Source organism: Lutjanus erythropterus, chromosome 5, assembly GCF_056507025.1.
Source record: "Lutjanus erythropterus isolate fLutEry1 chromosome 5, fLutEry1.hap2, whole genome shotgun sequence".
Lineage (NCBI taxonomy): Eukaryota > Metazoa > Chordata > Actinopteri > Lutjaniformes > Lutjanidae > Lutjanus > Lutjanus erythropterus.
In genome coordinates this window covers 31,887,551-31,908,563 of record NC_139321.1, presented here as the reverse complement: position 1 = coordinate 31,908,563, position 21,013 = coordinate 31,887,551, and the positions used below count along the sequence as shown (strand labels likewise).

The 21,013-nt window shown below is 39.7% G+C and overlaps 1 protein-coding gene across 2 annotated transcripts in view; it reads left to right on the top strand.

Moving 5' to 3' along the window:
• slit3 (slit homolog 3 (Drosophila)) overlaps positions 1 to 21,013 on the top strand; it is a 361,584-nt gene that overhangs the window by 328,111 nt on the left and 12,460 nt on the right. For both annotated transcript variants that reach the window (XM_084719660.1, XM_084719661.1), the window contains 5 exons: positions 490 to 629; positions 4,314 to 4,407; positions 6,025 to 6,162; positions 6,760 to 7,000; positions 11,332 to 11,462. In XM_084719660.1, the coding sequence (XP_084575786.1) occupies positions 490 to 629; positions 4,314 to 4,407; positions 6,025 to 6,162; positions 6,760 to 7,000; positions 11,332 to 11,462 (744 nt within the window). The remainder of the gene's footprint in view (positions 1 to 489; positions 630 to 4,313; positions 4,408 to 6,024; positions 6,163 to 6,759; positions 7,001 to 11,331; positions 11,463 to 21,013) is intronic.

Here is a 21,013-nt window from a genome sequence, read left to right as displayed (position 1 = left end):
GGCACAAAGGCAGTAATTCTAATTTCTTATTAAACAATAGAAACTGCTGAAACAACACTAATCAAATGACTGACTTTCTCCACATTTTAATGCAGAAGATGATAGTCAGGGAGTGTTTGTGTGCGGCAGTAATAGTTTAAACTTTGAATAGCCAAGTTAAAGTTTCATATCTGCTATAAAATGAGGCATGAAATGGTGTCCCTTGTTGGAACACTAAATATAGATATGCTTTGGCTCCAGTGGTGTGTAAGAACCAGGACAGGAATTGAAGAAAACCCTCTGGAATACAGATTAAATTGTTTTGCTTTAAAGCTCTTACAGGAGAATTTAAGGGGAAGTGAAGCCGAGCGGCTGATTGATTTTATTTCAGCAGGAGTGTGGCCCCGGTCACCATCTTATAACGCACTCTGTGTGTGTGTGTGTGTATGTGTGTGTGTGTGTGTGTGTGTGTGTGTGTGTGTGTGTGTGTGTGTGTGTGTGTGTGTGTAGCTGCGTGTGTCAGCCAGGATTTGAGGGCCAACGTTGTGAGATAAACCCAGACGACTGTGAAGACAACGACTGTGAGAACAACTCCACCTGCATCGATGGAATCAACAACTACACCTGCATCTGTCCACCCAACTACACAGGTACACTCGTACACACAGGCTGGAAGAGCTACTTTAAAAACGTATCTGATAATACTGGTGTGTTGTAATTACTAATTACCTGTTAAAAAATGTAGTCAGTAACCTAATCAATCTTATTATCTTATCAATACCTTATTCAGCAAGTGACATTGTCTAACAAAACAATGTCAAATGAGGTGCAATTACTGCCAGGCCGAAACACAAAGGGAGTAAAATGTGAGCTCCAGAGAAATGGTGCACAAAACGTACAACCCCAGTTCTAAAGAAGCTGCATAAAATGTAAATAAAAACATAATATCACATAATATAAAACATTAACTTACACTAAACAACTAAACACTAAAGAACTGTTGCAGCAATCATTGTTAACTATGTATTCACAGTAATACAGGGCAAGCAAGCTGGGCTAGCCAGTTAGCTTATCACTTACTGAGGCTAACTTCAGAACAGGCTAATTACTGAGACAAGCATGACAGCGCTACAATAAATAAACCTAACATTGACAAGACAGCAACATCCTGAACTACAGAGAGAGAACCAAGTTATTGTGCAACATGGACCTGACAGTACAACACCAGTGACTTCTGCAACAGAACAACAGTAGAAGGAAGTGGAAACAGCAAACTTCAAAATAAAATTTCAAAGCAAAAGTCTCTGAACATAAATGGTAGAGGAAACATTGAACCCATTCTGAATTTGATGGGAGGGGAATGTTGTGGAATTGGGTAAATGGTTAACAGTGATTCATTGATTAAACATTAAAGTAAATATTTCTTCAAATTAGATGTCAAGGCAGACATTCACTTTATTGTGATATCGTTCTTCTTTTATGATTTAAAGACAAGATCATCTTTCACTTGAGGCTATGATGTATCAGCTGTAAGATCAGAATTTTAGTGTATTGATCTTTATTTTAAAATGTATTGGCAATCTGATTATTAGTCCTTTTTTCTGTAAATGTAATGGTATATATTTACCTTTTTACTAATCCCCAAGCCTGCACACACACACACACACCATCTATTTCTACACTCAGTTATTGCTGAAACCCTCAGTCTTTGCTCCTAAGAGACTGTGAGGGTCACAGAGTCCCTTTACTACCACACACACACACGCATACACACATACAAAATCATATTTTCCACTTTACTGGATGGTAAGTTAGTAATGGACAGCCTCTCCGCAGTGACCTGAAACTGCTCCTACAGGAGGTTGAAGGACCAATCACACAGAAGAGAGGGAGAGAGGGGAAGAATGACAGAGAGATGGCAAAGAGGGAGCGAGTACGAGCAGGGGAAAGGAAGGAAAAATAAACATGGTGAGGGAAAAGGGTAAAGAAAGGGCCGATAAAGGGCAGGAGCAGAGAGGGAAGGAGATGGAGAAAGAGCCTCAGCATGGTGGAGTCCAGCAAGTTGGAGCTAAACTGCTGACTGAGAAGTTAAGTTTTTCTATCTGTGACAGTGTCCTCTAAAACACACACACACACACACACACACACACACACACACACAGCTGGTCCCCTTTGACACTGGATCTCAGTCAATATACACACACACTCACCCGCACACGCACCATGTCATTATCGTTGTTGGCAAAGAGCAGCCTCTCACACTGCCAGCCACCGTACCACATACAGCTGTTGCACACATACACACACACGCGCACACATAGACACACACACAGCTGGTTCCTTTGGCTCTGAACCTCCACTCAGCTCAGTGAACCGGGGCGTAATCATCAGGTGTCACATTAAGAGGACAGCCCTTCGCTAGTTGCTCAGCTTTCTCCGAACTCAGCAACTGGGACTGTCACGTCATATTTGCACCAGTGGGGGAAAAATTGAGATTTAAGGTCACAAGACCTTTTAAGCAGCTGATATAAGGTTTCTACAGGCTCCAAGATGAGAACACCACAGTTCTAAAAAATTGAAAAAAAAAAAAAATTGCCTGAATGTGCTAAATTCTGTCTCGTTGGAGACTGAGTGCAATTTTGACATTTCGACCACAGAGGAAAAGTCAGGAGGTCACCAAGATCTTTATCAATGTTTCTTAAGGGGACATTTAGTCAATAAGCTCATCAGGAATCATCCTCCTCGGACCATGAACAAAATTCACCTACTGAGTGAAAATTGTAATTCTCATGAAATCGTGACAAAACTCAACAGATCCGACGCAGGTCTTTAACCACCCTGAAGGGGGTTATTTTGCATTAATAACCTGCTCAATGTACATTTTCTAAAAAATAAGGTCATGGTGAAAGGGGAAACCTAGATTTGCAGGATTAAAGTTTACTTTTATGACTTCTACTACAAGTAGGTTGCAATGTCTGTATCTGCAGCGACCCCGCCCTCTACTGTATTTTCTTATTTTACTGGGACATTTCTAGGCATCAACTTTTGGGCAGTGATGTGTAGCACCCAGCCTATAACAGCGTGCAGGGTGAGAGGGTGGGACTCTGAGAAAACATAGCAACCAGGTTCCAGATCATAAGCACACCTCCAAGAGGAGCCGTTGAGCAGGGAGGGAGGGGCCAACACTGAATATTTTGTTTACAAACCGCAACCAAACAAATCCTGCATAGTCTGCCTTTAAATGTGAGTTGAACTTCAACATAATTGAATCATTCTTGCGACAGTTTTGCATGAAAGAGAATGAAGAACATCAGGCTCTGAATATTTTTCTGGTAACTCATCTTCAAAACCAAAACTGAGCCACAGAAAAACTTTTCAAAGTGTCTCACTATGGGGAAGAATTAAAGGCCAATGAGTAAATCACTTCCAACATGTTTATCATCTTCAGTAACCACCTTGACGATGGTCTCATTTGTGTATGCTAATTATACTAAGGTCTCACAGTTCATTTCACGTTGATAAATGAATGTTGGCACCTCTAACTAAGTGTCCAATGTGTGAAATAACCTGCCCTGGAGGCACCATTTAGATCTACTTTCATATCACACCGGTTTTTGTGCATTTGCTGCCGCTTAAAGGATTTCAGATGTCATCTTCCAGCAGATGCAGGAGTGCAGTGTGGGTCAGAACAACATACGACTATAAGTGACTTGAGAAACGAGTGTTGGAGACAGACAGGGTGGGAGTGAGGCGGCAGGATGAGATTAAAGGAGGCAGAGAACGATGGAAATGCGCTTGACCTTTCTCAATCCCCTCTTCCTTCATATGACCAGCTTCAGCTACTGCTTTTACACACACTGTTAACCCTTCTCACCCTTTGAGCATGAAAGTGTTTTTGTGTGTGTGTGTGTGTGTGTGTGTGTGTGTGTGTGTGTGTATATACTGCAGCCACTGTTAGAGAGCCTATTAACCCCCCTCTCCATCAGCTCTGAGAAAAAGCTGATAACGCTCTTCCCTGTGTGTGTGTACATGAAGGCTTCCACTGCATATTATCTGAGGCCTTGAGCAAGACAGACACATTTAAATGATCTTTTTCCACTCCTTGTTTTCATCATTTTCCGCTGTCATTTGAAGCTGACAGAGGACATGTGAAAAGGTTAGACTGGCCCTCTCCTCCAGTGTTTTTTCTTCCTCCTTTCTGTTGTCTGTCGTCCTTGTACTCTTCGTCTTTGTATCCCACTGCATTTTTTTTTTTGGTACAGAAAAACAGCTTTACATCCAAACCTTTTAATCGCTAAAGACATCGATATATTCTTTTCACTCTTTGTCACCAGGTGACCTGTGTGAGGAGGTGGTTGACCCCTGTCTCCACGGTTTCGACCCCTGTCAGCATGACTCAAAGTGTGTCCATGTTGGCCGCGGTTACAGGTGAGTGACAGCTTCGCAGGAGGTCAGCACTTAAAAGGGTCAGAGGTCACATCAAGAGAAGCGACAACAAAGTGACAGGAGCACAGAGGTCAAAAAGTTAAAAGCCGACTTTTTTGTGGGACAAGGAGAATCAGATTCATCGCTGTCATCTGATTTGAGGTCTTGATTAGACAAATACACAACCAGAGAGACGCACACCAATACAGACACTAACAAAGACGAAAACACAGGGTTTGTATTAATGAAGTCCTTGGGTCAGTGATATCATCATCTTCTTCTATAATGCTGGTTGAATTTTGTGTACTTTTTGGCAACATATCACTATTTTCTCATTATTATTATTTTTGCCCTCGCTATTTATTTTTCACTTGTCAAAAACGTGTATGTTAGATAAATTCTATAAGCTTTGAGTTTAATTCCTGATAATGGACACCTCGTTGGGCATTATATCTTACATAAGCTATACCTGTGTGGACTTCTGTGCATGAATGCATCCACTTAGATTGCGACGCCTGTTTTAGTTTGATGACAAATCAGTTTAGAGTTTATTTGATTATGAAAAGCTATATTAATGGACTACAGGGAAGCTGATGGTTGTGGCACCTGATAATGGACACCTCAAAGGACATCCCACTTATACTGTGGTCAACGGGAGGTATTTCTAGTGTGCTCAGCTCATAAAAAGGTTTGGCTCAGGTGTGAGCCAGGAAGCTAACATTATGCTAGCAAGATTTAAAGTCAATTACATTGAGAATTGTTGACAGTAAATCCAATTTGACAGAATGTTTAACAACAAGACTAGCTAATTATCTGGCAAGTCGCTCGTTTTGTTGTAATTATAGTGTTAAAACAAAAGAGTTACTGAAGCTCAAAATTTTAAGGAAACCCACTGGAATAAATTTCTTGAGTTTTGAGCCTGACTCAAACTCTTAAGTTCTGAAAAAAAATTAATAACTACTAATCTTTTGTTGAGATAATTTACTTCTTAAGATAAACTTGAAACTTTGAGTTTTAGAAACCCCCTAAATATGCATTTCAAAAATGACTTAGTATTTAATTTTCAGGCACCCACAAAAAGACAAATCAGGTTCACAGCTCACATGCTGCTGTGGTTACTCTTTCCAGTACATTAATTTAGAACGTTGAACTGACAGATTCACTGTCCATTATGAGGAATTAATGGACACCCTCTAGCCAATCAAAATCGGGTATTGACCCAGACCAAGTTATCAATGGAGAGTCCTCTTTTGAACATTTTATAAGTTAACAATTTGCCTAATTCTCTTATCAAGTTAAATTTACATTTTCTCCTCAAGAACTCCTCAAAGTTAATATAGAGAAAGAATATTTCTAAATGTGAAATGTCGTATTTACTGAGATAGTTTGCATTTACTTTGTAAAAATTAAACTCATCCAGAAGGAACTTAACAGTGAATAGAAAGTTTGGTGACCTGCTCGAGAATATTGTAGCAGGAAACTTTCTAAAAACATGGGCAGCTGAAGATTACTGAAAACTGTCAGGTGTTTGCACAGGAAAGCAGCTGTAATCATGAGGCCAACCTTGTCGCCCCCTCACACACACTCAGTAATCCCATCCATATTTCCATGTCATTCTAGGTGTGAGTGTTTACCCGGCTATGTGGGCCAACACTGTGAGCAGGACTATAATGATTGTCTGGAGAATAAGTGTCAACACGGAGCGGAGTGTGTGGACGCTGTCAACGGTTATACCTGCGTCTGTAAAGAGGGTTTCAGGTGAGAGTCATGGAAACACATCACCGGCAAATGGCTTGAACAGACACAAACACGGTGGCACACTGCAGGGCCAGACTGGGAGGAGATACAGATGGCACTTCATAATCAGACACTTGACTGTCTGCACCCACTGTGTGCAAGTGTGTGTGAGTGTGTGTGTGTGTGCAGCAGATGCAGCTCCATGTGGTTAATTATAGCAGAGACTGTTGGCATGAGAGAAACAAATTCATCACAAGGGACAGAGAGAAAGAGAGACAGCGAGGAAAGATATGGAGAAAGGAGACAGACAGCAGAAGAAAGTCAGACACTGTGTGGGCAAAAAGAGGAAGAACAAAGACAGGTTCGAAATTCCACAGATGCAAGAAGATACAGTAGAAGACAAGCAGATGTCCAGAATCTGATGACCAATTTGTGCTGATAAAACATGTCCATTTACTTCAGGAATATTACCTTAACTACTCCAGTTCAATCCTCAGGTGTAAAGCAACACGGCAAAATACAGAGCAAGTACCGCACAAGTTGTATCAGGGGAGGTGGACACAACAAATCACATCATTAAAGCTCTATGAATAAGTTATCTCCTGTTTAATCCCTTAGCGGGCTGTTCTGCGAGAACCCTCCGCCAATGATCTTGCTGCAGACCAGTCCCTGCGACCAATCGGACTGCCAGAATGGCGCACAGTGCCTGGTGGTTGCTGGGGAGCCCATCTGCCGCTGCATGCCCAGTTTCTACGGCAGCAAATGTGAAAAGATTGCCACCGTTCACTTCCTGGGTCGGGATGGGTATGTGGAGCTGCCAGGCACGAAGCTCCGCCCCACGGCGCACATTTCATTACAGGTATGGTTGCCCTTTAACCTCTGTTGTGTGGAAATCCTGCGGCCATGCAAGAAATGAACGGTCCTAAGTTTTGCCCCTTGCTAGATGCTTCAACAACACTTAAGCAAGCTTGATATCGGTTTCTGTTTCCTGTGTTTAGATATGTGTGCAAGACTCGTCTATGTCATACATGTCAACCCAGGATTCTCCTGTATTTTACCCCACTCTGTTTAAATGTTTTCTCTGAAAACCCCTGTATTTAAAACCTTTCAAAAAAGACAAAAAACACTTTGGCTTATAGAAGAGAGAGTGCAGTGGCTGCGCTCCGACAGACAGACAGGTGTCGATCAGGGCAGAGGGATAAAAGTTTAACAGTGAAGTTGTGGCAGTAAATGTGCAGTGAAGGTTACAGTTTGTCCATGAATGAACACCGCAGAAGAAGTTCAAGAAGTTCCCATGTCTTTCTTCCCCAAACACTGGGTAAAGTGAAAGGAGAGTCTGACTGAGGGATTACAAAGTGAGTTACAGAATGAGCTGTTCTCTGGCTCAGAGGCATACTCTGCTCTGTATGGGAGGCCATTTCTGCCAGTAAAAGAAAAAGAAATATCTCTATGGTAAGTCATAACTATAAGATTTACAAAAAGTTTACAATAATGAGATTACAAGAGGTGGCATCATGAGGTAAAAACTTATAATTAACAGTTAAAAGATTATTATGAGATAAAACAATAATTATGAGATTTTTAAAAAAGTCAGAAATTAGATTTTAAAAAGTTGAAACTATGAGTTTAAAAGTCAGCATAATTAGTTAACAAGTCATAATTATGAGATAAAAATCTAAATATGCTGTGTGAGACGTGCAGGTGGTCTAAATGGGTATGTGAACAGAGGTAAAGGAGGTGGGACACCAGAAAATCTCCCTTATTTTCAAATTCCACTGTTGGCTGGTTTGGTCCAGGTTGCAAAGACAACCAAATTATGAAGATGCTTAAAAGATATTGCTAAACATATATAAAAGCAACATATAGTCCCATCTTAAATTAGCTGATGTTAGCGAAACACAACTTAACTAACTACATAATTTACATCAATTGTTTACTGGCTAGTTTGGTAGCATTTTGCCAACATTAGCTAACTTAAGATGTGACTACATACATATGCCACTTTGTCATAAGTTTAAAAAGTTTTCTACCTTCTGTGTTTACTTCCTGGAGTTACAGCCCACTGAATATTAGTTTAAGTGTTTCCCACTTGACCCTGCTCGTGACTTCCAGCTCAGCCCATGGACTTTATATTGTGATGACATCACAGAATTTTAAATCTCTTTTCTTAGCTAAGAAAGTTTTACAAATATAAGAACTCCATGGTCATAATTGTCCTTGTTTGCAGTTTGAGGTGTCAACAGTTTGACAGATATCATCCTTATAATAGAGGACTGTGGGGGGGTAATGCTCTCTGGGACGTAAGGGATTGAAGGACTGCAATACCTCAAGTAGCCAGTGGGAAAAAATGGAGGCAAGGCTGAGCAGCAATGCCCTGTCTAGGTTTATATATTTAATGTGTGGGTTCCACCAGGAACCAAGCTTGCTCAAATGTTATTGGAGCACAGAGTGAAAAGGGGCAATTTATAGTAAAGTTCCTGTTTGAAATAAACTTAAAATGTGATGTTTCCTGTTTTTCTAAAGAATAAAAAGCCTGGTCTTGTAAAGTATGTCAACCTTTCAAAGTACAAAAGTCATATTCTGCTGCGCTACATGGAAAACGTTTTTGGGCTGCTTGAAATACAGCTGTGAGCTGCTCAAATCAAGCCTATAGAGTTGCACGACTTAGTGCCGACAAAGCAAAGCAAACATCTGCTACACCCTCTGTTTCCATTGCACACTGAGCAGTTGTACTCGCACGTACGCACGCACACACACGCACATTCACACAGAACATACATTCAGACACCTGAGAATTATATCCTAATGGAGACGTATTTTCCTCCTTTTTGGAAATGAGAGTGTGTGTGGGTGAAAGAGAAACAAGAAACAGAGAGCGGTCTAATTGATATTTACCACCTGTTTGGATCTGTGTGTGCATGTATGTGTGTGTGCGTGTGTGCATGTGCTTCTGCGTTCCTGCCAGGAGCATTCAATGTCAGTGCCAAGGCTGTTTAAACTCTACCAAGAGGCCCTGACTGAGAGGCAAGAGAGAGAAAATGAAAAAAGAGAATGAAAGGGCCACAGCACTTCATAAATCACTGGATGTTTTTTCTTCTTCTCTTTAACAGTTTCTCTCTTTTCTTTCAGTCTACATCGCAGTTCTCTCTTCACCCACTTTTCTATACCTCACTCTCTTCTTCCCTCCCCCTACTCTCTTTTGTTCTCTACATTTCTCCCTCCTTTTCTGCTCTCAGTCTGCCTCAATCTCCTCTTTTCTCCAGCAGCTTGTTAGCAGGTGTTGACTTGGCTATGCTCCATTGAATCCAAGAGTGTTAAGTGCTTGGCCCCTTGGCCCCATTTCCACTCGCTAGTTAGTTAGCGCTTAGCGGAGCACGCGAGCAAGTGTGACATGTCAAGTGCGTCGGTGTGTGAGGGAGGCGCGAGTGACCTCGTTTAGGGACGTGTGGAGAAATTTACATTTTCTCCTCATTTTTTTTTTATAGTCCTTTAGCAGTTTCACCATGTGACAGACCATTTTGAATCAAAAGTATTCAATTTCTCTTTGATTCAGAGCTACATTAACATTTGCAATGTTAAATCTAGCTCAGTGCCACTTAGGTGCTTTATCGGGTCTGAGAAACTTCAGGGTGAGACTGTACAGATGTTACCTGAGTTGCAGCAGTTAGTGGATTAACTGATTCACAACTGTTCAATTGTCAACTGTTTTGATAATTCATTAATCATTGTGAGTCATTTTCAAAGAAAAAAATATTAAAATTCTCTGGTTTCAGCTTCTCAAATGTGAAAATTTAAAGATGTCATCTTAGCCTTTGGGAAACAGTGATCAACATTTTTCACCATTTTCTGAGATTTTATGGACCAAACAACTTAATCAAGAAAACAACTGATAACATAATCACTAATGAAAAGGTAAAGAAATTGAACACGGTGGTAACCAAAACATTTCACCACGTTTTCAAGCTTTTGAAAACCATCTGAAAATGTAAAAAGGGATAAAAATAACTTGTGAAAGATCCCTAGTAGTTGCAGCTGACCTGTTGTTTTCATATCGTATCATACTTTACACTCCCACGTCATACTTGCCAGCAGAAGAGACGCAGACTTTGTTTCTTGCATTCTGGTGATGTTTGAAGAATGAAAATAACAAGATAAGTATGCTGCAGCAGCATTTTTATGTTAAATTAAATACTTTTATGTTTAATTCTCAGGAAAGAATACAGAATAATTTGCCCCTCTGAAATGAACTTAGGTAAATCTCTGGCACAAAGTAATATTCAGCAGTTTTCTTTCATGTATTTAATTTTTGCTCTGCCCATTAAAGAAAATTCATATGACAAATTTCAACTGGATGCCTCTGTCCTTCAAAACTTTGTTTAAGAAACAGAAGTTTTTCTTTCCAGTAAGTCTGGTTTGGTGTAACAGTAAACTTTTAGAGTTCTACAGTGTCAGAAACATGTTGTGTGAAAAGGAAACAAAACTGTCAGGAATAAATCAGGAGAAATACAAGAGAATTGTGATCCAGTGAGGAAATAGAAGGAGGGCAATGAAAAATGGGAAAATCTTGAGAGTTGGCAAGTATGCCCCAAATGTTAGCGTTTCCATTACTGTGCTTAATGTACATGCTAACAAATTACCTCTGTAGTTAGCGCCACACGACAAATACTATGTACTTAACTCTGTAGGTCAGGTCTCACAAATGTACCAGTAAAGATGAATGTAAACTGAGCTTATGTTTCCAGAGTTAAAGCATAAAAACTAAGCTAGCATTATGTGACAGAGAGATATAAAGAACATTACGAGTCAGTCTGATAGCAGCAGTGTAGAGCTGCTGAATGCTCAACCACAAGAACAAAGACAAAAGCACATAAACCGAAGGATGAAAAGTGGACCGGGCAAAATAAGGTGAATATGAGCTGGGAATGCTGGGAGGACGATTAATTAATTAAAAGTTTTATTCAGATGATGTGTTGCATGAACACAAGCTATACCAAATTGAGGCTGCAATGCTGTGTTTGCAGCTGTTTATGGTTTTATCATCAAAAGTGTGTGACTGTGTGTTTTAACCATTATTGTCTGCAAAATGAAAGATAAAGCAATTAAAATAACAGGTTTTCACAAACTCTCCATTCATCTATCTTGAAATATTTTGGTCTTTACTCAACTTATTCAACTTCTCTGCCTCTCCAGGTGGCTACAGATAAAGACAACGGTATTTTGTTGTACAAAGAGGACCACGACCCACTGGCCTTGGAGCTGTACCAGGGACACATACGACTCATCTACGACATTGCCAACTACCCACCCACCACTGTATACAGGTAGACCACACACACACACACACACACACACACACACACACACACACACACAGTAGACCACATACATATCTCTTGATTCGATTCTTCATCACATGCCTGTCAGCCTTGGACTTTTCATTTCAGCAGCATCAGTTCTATACTGCTTATGAAAGTAGAAAATATACGTTTTAAAGTAAACTTAAGCTGTTCCTGCTCATCAAACTTGTGCCTTATATTAGAAAATAATTAATAAAATAAGAAGTTATGCCAAAGTTAACAGAGCCTCTTAAATCTGCACACAGAACAAGTGTGAAAAAGTAAGATTCCTTAACATATGAAATTTGACTTTCTTATTCCACCTTTTACATTGTTCCTGCCTTTTACAGTTTTTAATTTTCTTTCTTTCTTTTACATTACATTTTGCGTTTTCGTCTTGTTGCATCTTTTATGTTGTTTTCATCTTGTTGCGTCCTTCACATTGTTTTCGTCTTGTCGATTCTTTTATGTTGTTTTTGTCTTATTGCGTTGCTTGCTGGTTTTCCTCTTGTCACAACTTTTACATTGTTTTTCTTTTTCTATGTGTTCTTGTTCCATTCATTTAGGTTGAAATTGATCGTGATGTTGGGAAGGCAATGAACAATGATTCAAAATGTAAGGAGTAGAATGTCCAGATATTTGTATTAAAGTGTAGGAAGTAAAAGTAAAAATTTTCAGAAAAATAAATAGTCAAGTAAAATACAGATACCTGAAAAATCTACTTAAGTACAATAACTAAGTATCTGTAATTAGTTACTTCCCATCTCTGCTAAAATGTCACAGCCCTCAGTCATTCGAGACTCTATTAGACTTTTTCCAGGACATTAAAGCCCGGATGTCCTAAAACTTCCCGATGCTTAATGAACTGCAAACCGACAACTTCAGATTTATTCCCTGGGTGGAGTTAGGCTCAGATCTGAGGGTGAAGTTACACTGTAAAGACTTTTCAGTAGGCTCTGATTTGTCCATGGTCACACAAATCCACACACACACGGTAACAGATCCATGTCTGAGCACTTCCCTCTATAAATAAACATGAACTCAGAAAAATTCCTTCACAATCCTGACGAGACAGTCGTGTCCCTGAGTGAAACCCACCAAAAGTCTCTCTAGGTAAAACTTCAAACAGTGGAAACAAAAGCCCTCATTCAGTGGGCTGGTCTGCTAAAGCCCCTGGATAGTATATATAATCAGCTACATTCAGAATTTCATAGGAATGGATATGCCGTGGTAAGCTATGGTAACAGCAACGCTAATCCAGGAAAAGAGCACGATAATAGTTTCAGTAGTTACTTACGGGAGGAAACTGGCATTTTTATGCAGTGTATGCAGAAATATGTGGCAGGATAAACAAACAGAAAAGACCAACATAAACTTACAATACAGCGACCACATAACATTACATATGTGCAAAAATGCAAATATAATCACACAGAAGGTTAGCAGAAATACAAACTCACATAATCATCACAGACACTGCCAAAACTTTTCCAGGCATTTTTTTTCTCACTTTTCAAACATTAAGGTCATTTTATCTTCTTAAAGTAAGAAGAAAAGTGAAGTTTTGAGTAACACAAGACACTCCCAGCCTGGTTTAATACACATCCACATACCATGATGTCAGTGCCTATTAAATGCAGTGACAAACTATGTAAGCTATTATTATATGATTTGATACAAGCCAGGCAGCTTGAACTCAGCATTTAAACCAGTTGTCCCTAACCCTAACTCTTACCATCACAGTCAAAAGCTTGTTATATATTCAGAACATATGTCCCTGGTTGACTTTTCGGAAAATAAAACGAACAGACTTATTTTAAGATAAACTGTCTTGATTTTCTTTCTTTTATGGTTGTTGAGAAGGATTTAAAAGTGTTCAGTCTCAGAGCCTGAGGGGTCGTAAGCAACCCACAGAAGACTACTGTATGTAATGATTCAAGAAAACAACACAAATGTAATCACAGGCTTTTGTCTTAGGATAGGTTCTCAATTCTTTCTGTCACAATATAGAAGATATATCAGGGAGCCCCTCATGTATGACCCTTGGATTAATGAGAGCTGCTTTGTACTCTTAATGGGTGGCATAGCACAGGGTGATGCCTGTTTGACTGGTGTAGAGCTGCTATGATTATTTTAATTGTCAATTAATCTGTAAGTTATTTTTGCAATTAATTAAATAGTTTTTTTGGTCTCTAAATTGTCTGCAATTGGTGAAAAATGTTTATCATTGTTTTTCAGAGCCCAGGATGAAGTCCTCACATGTCTTGTTTTGTCCACAACCCAAAGATATTAAGTTTACTGTGATAGAGGAGTAAATAAACCAGAAAATATTCACATTTTAGAAGCTGGAATCAGAGACATTGGACTTTTTTTCCTGAAAAAATTAACTGATCAATCAAATAGTTGACATTTAATTTGATATTTGATAACTGATTGATTAATAAATTAATCGTTACAGGTGGGAGGAGGATTTATGTATTTTTGATTAAGAGTTATATTTGTTATCTTGGAACATAATCTATAATCTTAATCTATTTTAGATTAAAAATTATCTTCATTATTTGTTGAATGAAGCCTTTCACACAAAATAAATTAATACATATATTTTTTTTATGTCATGGTCATTTAAATTCAATAATCTAAAAACGGAGCCCCTGGCAGAGTGACCCCTTTATAAGAATCAGTGCTTTATGTCCAAGACACATGATAAAGTGTCCTCTACTGTGTCCCTCTACTGGAGAAAACACAGTGCTGTGCCATATAGGCTGCCCTGTATGCTGGAAAATTAGCTGGCCTATACGCGCTTCTGAATAAAATAGTTCCCTGTGTGTTTTTATTACAGGTGTAGCAGTTGTTGAACTTTAATTCACATAATAAGACGATATTAATCCTATTTAAATTTCACCATAATTGCCTCACCACTCTGCCCCACCACAAATAGCTGGTGCCCTTTGTATGTTTTTTTGCCCCTGCCCCTCTGACAGTCTGAGTCCACCACTGATAAATGCAATTATTGTTTGGTTTCTGGTTTATGAATAATACTTGTTGTTGGTACCAGAGTTCAGAATTTGTAGATTAAGCTTCAGAAAATACTAAACATCTACAGCATTGCATGTACAATATGTATGTGTATGTGTGTGTTTCTGCCTCAACATGATCCCATATTGACTCAGTCTGTCCTCGCCACTTTAAAGAAGCACTCAAACCTGCCTGAAGTGTGGATTGAAAGGGGTCAGAGAGTGTGAAGAGAAGGTGTATGACAAAGAGAAAGGGGAAAAAAAGAAAGGAGAGAAAGAATGAGAAGAGAGACAGAAAAAAAAGGGGCTACCGGACTTTACGTTAAGAGTAGACAGTGAGAGAGGGAGAAAGGGCTCATGTCCATCTTCGTCTGGTGCTGATTGGCTCCTATTGATTCTGTCTGCTTCTCTGTCTACACTATCTGTGGCAGGAAGAAAGAGGGAGAGAGATGTGAGAGGGATATATGATACAAGATTGAATACCATGTATTGCCCTGAGGGATATTCATCTTGTAGCACAAGTACAAACAACAATGCAAACCATACAAAACACCTGATAACACATCATTTGAATAAATACCAACAACTAAAAGGACCAGTGGCAAGATGATTGTCCATCAGCCTATTTAGACTTCAGTAAGTGCTGATGAGAGACAGAAACAGTGGAAGAAAATATTGTATACTACATTACTGCTACTGCTACTACTTCATGGCTGCTTTGCAGCAACAAAGATTAATTTGAACCCTGTTTAAATCATAGCTTAACTTTAAATTAGTTTGCACCAAACATTTAAACTACTTTAGACTTAAGACAGATTTTTAGCTCTCGTCAAACGCCAGTTTAATTTTTACTCTAAATCTAGATTAAATTTAATTCTGTTGCACCAAAATTTTGAGGTTTAAGCTGCTTTATGAGATGGATTTGCAAAACAATCAGGTTACCTGCACAGAGTTAAGAGACATATTAAATATAAAATTGAGTTTTACGATGCTTCTTTCTTTCATTCCAGTTGATAATTTGACCAACAAGTTTTTGTCAAAGAAAGAGAAATTAGAGCCTCATGAGTAGACTAACTGGGCTAATTAACGTTTTAGCTAGCTAGCAAACAACATAATATTTTTTGTACTTTTTAGTTTGGTAGCAACCATGTAATGTTAAAATCATTAAACTTGGATAAACTGAGTACTGAAGTTTTTAATTTGCAACAGAGCTCTGCTTAGTTTTAAATCTAGATTTACTTGTTTAACCCTGGTTTTGTTGAACTCTGGTTGAACTGATCTTGGATTAAATTCATCTTTTTTGGTGCAGCCCAGTCTATGTCACAAAAGAGGTTGGTTTATTGCACACGGCAGCGAGTGGGCATTGCTCTGCCAGTCCAAATAGAGCTAAAGTTTCCAGAGTTTCTCGCAGCGGCAGATAATGGAAGGTGTTAAAGCCGGGTGGAAAAATCACTTCCAGCATGTAGTCCAGCTTGGAAAGGAACACGAAAACCCTTCAAGTTGAAAAAGCACCAACAATACCACTGGTGTGAGTCAGAGGCTACCAATCATCTTGACCAAGGTCTCTTTTTTATGGTAATTATACCAAGGTATTATATAGATACTGAAAATGCTTCTTTTACCACTTTTGAATGATCGCAGCAGTCAGTGTTATAATGCCAGCTGCAAATCATGGAGAGAGAGAGACAGATGTTAGTGTAATTGAATGAATTAAGGGAGAGAGGTCGGAGAGAAAAAAGTGACAGAAGATAGAGAGAGAAAGCAGGAGAAATGAGGGAGAGAGTTTATTGCTTTCTCATTTACTCACCCCTCTTCTCTCTATATATTTCAATCAGAGATTTTCTTAGCATGTGACGTCGTCTTGCTTTGTGGTTTTGGCTCCGCTCTGTTCTATTGTCTCTGTGGATAGAGACAAGGTCACAGGAGAAGGAGGAGGTGCTGCTAGTCTCACTGCTTCTGATGATAATATGCTGCTGCTTCATAATAAATTTGACTTTAGGATTAGGACATTACGTCATTTTATAAATCCTGCAAGTAGCTGCGGGAGAAGAAAATTGAAGCCACAATTTACTACGTCAAGGACAAGAAAGTTTCTGCATCAGGTATTTCAATAAGGATTAACTTAAACCCTCACATTTTTTATGTGCATATCTTCAGAATTTGTGCAAAAAATCATGTGCCCACAGGAAAATGTGCATATATTTTCAATTCTCCTTCTTGAAATTGCCTTATTCTGCAGTATTTTAAGTTACAGTGAGTAGCATATTAGCCAGTTAAAATGAAGCAGAGAGAAATTTTTATTTAATTTTTTTTTTATGTTTGACAGAATTTTTGGTTTAGGTGGTGGAAATACTGCTAAAATACTACAGCTTTTGTCCACAGGGGCCCTCAAAATAAAAAAAAAAAATGAAAGTTCTTTGTAGTAACTTTAAATTAGACTCATTGATCAGACAGTTTCAGATGAATCATGCAGCCAATCAGAAATTATATAAATGATATAAAAGCTATTTTAGGGTTAATGGACAGTTTCTCTTGGAGTCTGCATATATGAGTGCATGCACAGCCTGCTCAGTCATAAAATTTGAAGTTCTGCATTGACCATGCAGTCAGCATGTTGATTACAAAAAGTATAATTTGTGCTTCAGTAGTACAGAGAAGAGAGTACCATGTCATGACATATTCAGCAGTTGCAGTTATTTGTTATAGTGTAGCGCTGTGTTGGTCATTGCAAACTCACTAGTCTGTCTCCATCGACCTTTGATGAACTGATGCATATAAACAGCTTAATTATAATAATAATAATAATGTTGTGTTAAAGGTGAATTTCTTTCACTTTACTCCCACTCCAGAGAGGTCAGAGCACATGCAGGGTCAGCTGTATAACTGTAGTCTGGAGCTGGTAGAAACCATGACCTGTTCAAGGACGCTTGAGGCGGGTATATGCCAGGAGGTCGTCTGGGTAGAACGACAGTTTTGTAGGCCATAACAACAACTAACCACCCAGTCTAGTTTTCTGTTTTTTGCAGTCTGTGCACTTTCCATTTCTCTGCTGTGTCTTCACATCAATGAGACCGGTTTGTAATCTTGAAACCACTTATCCCAAATATGACCTTAACCAGAGTATGTTCTCATCGTGTTCACGATACATGACACATTGTGAAAGGCAAGAAGAGGACAAGAGGAAGGGATGGTTAGAGAGGAAGGAAGAATTGAATGAAAGAATGGAAACGATGGGGTGAATCTAATTAAGCAGATGGGGAGGGGTGGAGACTCGGTTGAAAAGGTTGAGTGGGAGAGAGACGAGGACAGTCTGAGGGATGTATGGATGCATAGAAAGACATTGATCAGCTGAGAGGCGGGCATAGATGGAGAGATATCCAGAAAGACAGACAGACAGACAGATGGATGGACCGATGCAGAAAGGAGGGCATGTGTGTAACAGCGCGATAAAGAGATAACTGGGAAGAATAGGTCGCCCGCCATGCAGAGGAGAAAACGGGAAGGGTAAAACAGATGGATAGAAGCGGTCGAAATGAAAAGACCATGAGACACGGTTGAACGGCGGGATGGATGGTAGAGGAGTGAGGGATGACAGAGGGATGGAGTGAAAGCGGGGGAAGAGCAGAGGGGAAAAGTAAACCACAGAGTGAGTCAGGGAATTATCCTTGTCTGGTCTCGTTAACTTGACACGGGCCACGCCTGAGAGGGAGACAGACAGACAGAAAGAGTGCGTGAAAAACTGAGAGAATCAGAGAAAGAAAGTGTAAAAGAGACAGATGAAGACAGAGAGAGACAAAGGAAGTGTACAGTAGCATGGAAAGGAAAGAGAAATAAAAAGCGTTGAGCTAGAAGACACAAATAGGGACAAGGGAGCAAAACGGGAACATGAGAGAGAGAAAAATGAAAGATTGAAAGAGGGAGAAAGAACCAGAGATCCATAGAATGAACCTCACAAGCTAAACACTAAGTAAACACTGTCTCTATATGTTATGTTTAGCATTAGCAAGGAGACGAGGCCCAGCGCCAAGCCTGGGCTCATTTTACCGCAAGTTAGTTCTACACTCTTAGAAATAAGGGTTCCAAAAGGGTTCCTCCTGAAGGTTTGAGGTTCCGCCAAGAACCATGTGTTCATCAATGGCTTTTTGTAAGACTGTGGGTTCCATTGAGACTTTTCATCCAAAGAATCATTTTTTGGAAGAGAGAGTTCCTCAAGGATTGTTGAAAGCCTTGAAGAACTCCATGGTCTTAGTGGTTTCTAGATAAAATTCTTTGAATGTAAAAAGGTTCTCAGTAGAACACCCCAGGTGAGTTAGAGATAAAAACATGTGTCCTTGGTAGAACCTTCTGGGTGGGTTCTAGATTAAACCCTTGAAATATAACCTAGAAGGCACCCAGGGGCTTCTACAGAGGGAAGCAGGTTCTAGATGACAATCCTTGACTATAAAAGGGTCCCTAGTAGGACTCCCTCAGTGGGTTCTAGATTTAATCCTTGGAATATAAAAAGGTTCTTAGTAGAAGTGTGTGGGCAGGTTCTAGATGAAGCCTTTAGAATACAAAAGTGCTCTTGGTAGAACCTTCTGGATGGATGAAACCCTTGGATTATAAAAGGGGTGGGTTCTTTTTAGCACCCTTAGAACCGTTACATGTTCTCTGTAGAACCTCTCATAGGAGGTTCAGAGTGGAACTTTTATAAAGGATCCTACCGGGAACCAAAAAGGGTTCTCCTGTGAGAACAAGCTGAAGACCTTTTATGGTTCTAGTTAGCACCTTTATTTCTAAGAGTGCATGTATTCCTTTGTATGTGCCATCTTTTGATTGCGTGAGTCTGAGTATTGCAAATGTTCTGTCTTATCTGCCCTAATTTGGAAATACATCGTAAACTGACTCCAACCACACAGCCAGGCAGGCACAGCAGAAAGTCCTGCCACCACTCAACTGATACTGTCCAGAATGGCGTAACCATTTAACCACCACAATCTGAGCACAGCAATTCTGGCAGATCCCGAACATGGCACTGTCCATACAGTTACTGCGGTTGTACAACTGAGGGCCAGGGACCGGTGCCAGTCCCTGGGATGTTTCTGAGCGATCCTTGGGTCGGTTATCTTGTGTAGAAACCAGAGAGCCAGGAAGGGCATTATGTTCTAGCCAGTTTTTGAAGACGAGCTGAAATGTAACAGTCGAGGCCAGATCAAGGCACACTGTGTAAAACTAGTGCTGGTAAAATGGGAGATTAAACAGTCACCTCAGTTTTAAAGGATCAATGTGTGACAATTACGAGTAGACTGCAGTTGAAGTGAGTTGTCTGCAAGACAAAGTTATAGTGTGACAACAAGAAGTAAGGACAAGTTGTACGCTGTAAATTGATCAGCCGTTGATGTAAAGTTAAGCCCACTATCCTGAAACAAAGACACACTGCTCTGGAGTTGGAGTTAAGTGACTGTCTCATTGTCTGCCAGACTCCATTAACAAATTGCCCAATTTAGCCGTTATGAACATCTACTCCTTCTAAAAGATTTTAAATGATTTATTATCTGTTATGAAACAAATATTTAGTCATTCAGCAAATGTTCAGCATTATTTTGACCTCTCATTAATGTAAAATGGTCATCATAATACAAACTAACATGATCTGCCTTTGCTACTGCTATGATACTTGGTATCATAGCAACCAAAGCATCTCAGCTGTTATAATGTGCCTCCAAAATGCTCTCATGCAGAAAAAAAGCTTTGATGAACACAGGGCAATAATGAACAATGCTAGTTGTAGTTGTATGACTGACTGTACTGTCATCATGTCAGGTCCAATATTCCTCTCTACCTCTCTCTGCTCCTTGAGTCATAGTGGAGGGGCCAACTGTTTACAAACAGCAACCAACAAATCCTGTATATTAAACTCTTAGGTTTTCTATAAGGGAGAGTGGTGTAGCAGGACAAAGACAAGGCCTGAAGCAGGCATCTAGGCTGAGGTACACATATTGTCAGCTGTACATGGACACACACAAGCATGAAGAAAGGATACAAAGCTAAATTATGCATGGGTATACACCTATAGACAGATGCACACTTGCCTAGATGACATCTGGATAGGAGGTACAACCTGCACTGAAACAGAGAAATTGGATTTTAAAATAGAGAGGGAGGATAAGAGAGGGCGAATACATCGAAGGAAGAAAAAAAAAAGAGGAGGGCTCTCAGCAGGGTGGACAGAAAGAGTCACGGTTTGGAAGGCAGAGGGAATGATAATGAAATAAAAAAGAGATGCACACAAGTTGGTGAGTATTGCATTTGTAGAGAAAAAGAAGAGGAGGGCGAGAGAGTGACAGAAAGAGCTATAGGGGAGGCTGCACAAGTCCTTCAATTTGCCCTCATTAGCAACAGATGAAAGTGGTTATGCATGCCCACTGTTACCTGAACATGCTTGTGTGTGCAGGAGAGACAGACAGCGTGTGTGTGTTTGTTGAGTATTAATGTGCTGCCCTTTGCTAATGCCACACTAATCTCCTGTCAGGTCAAAGA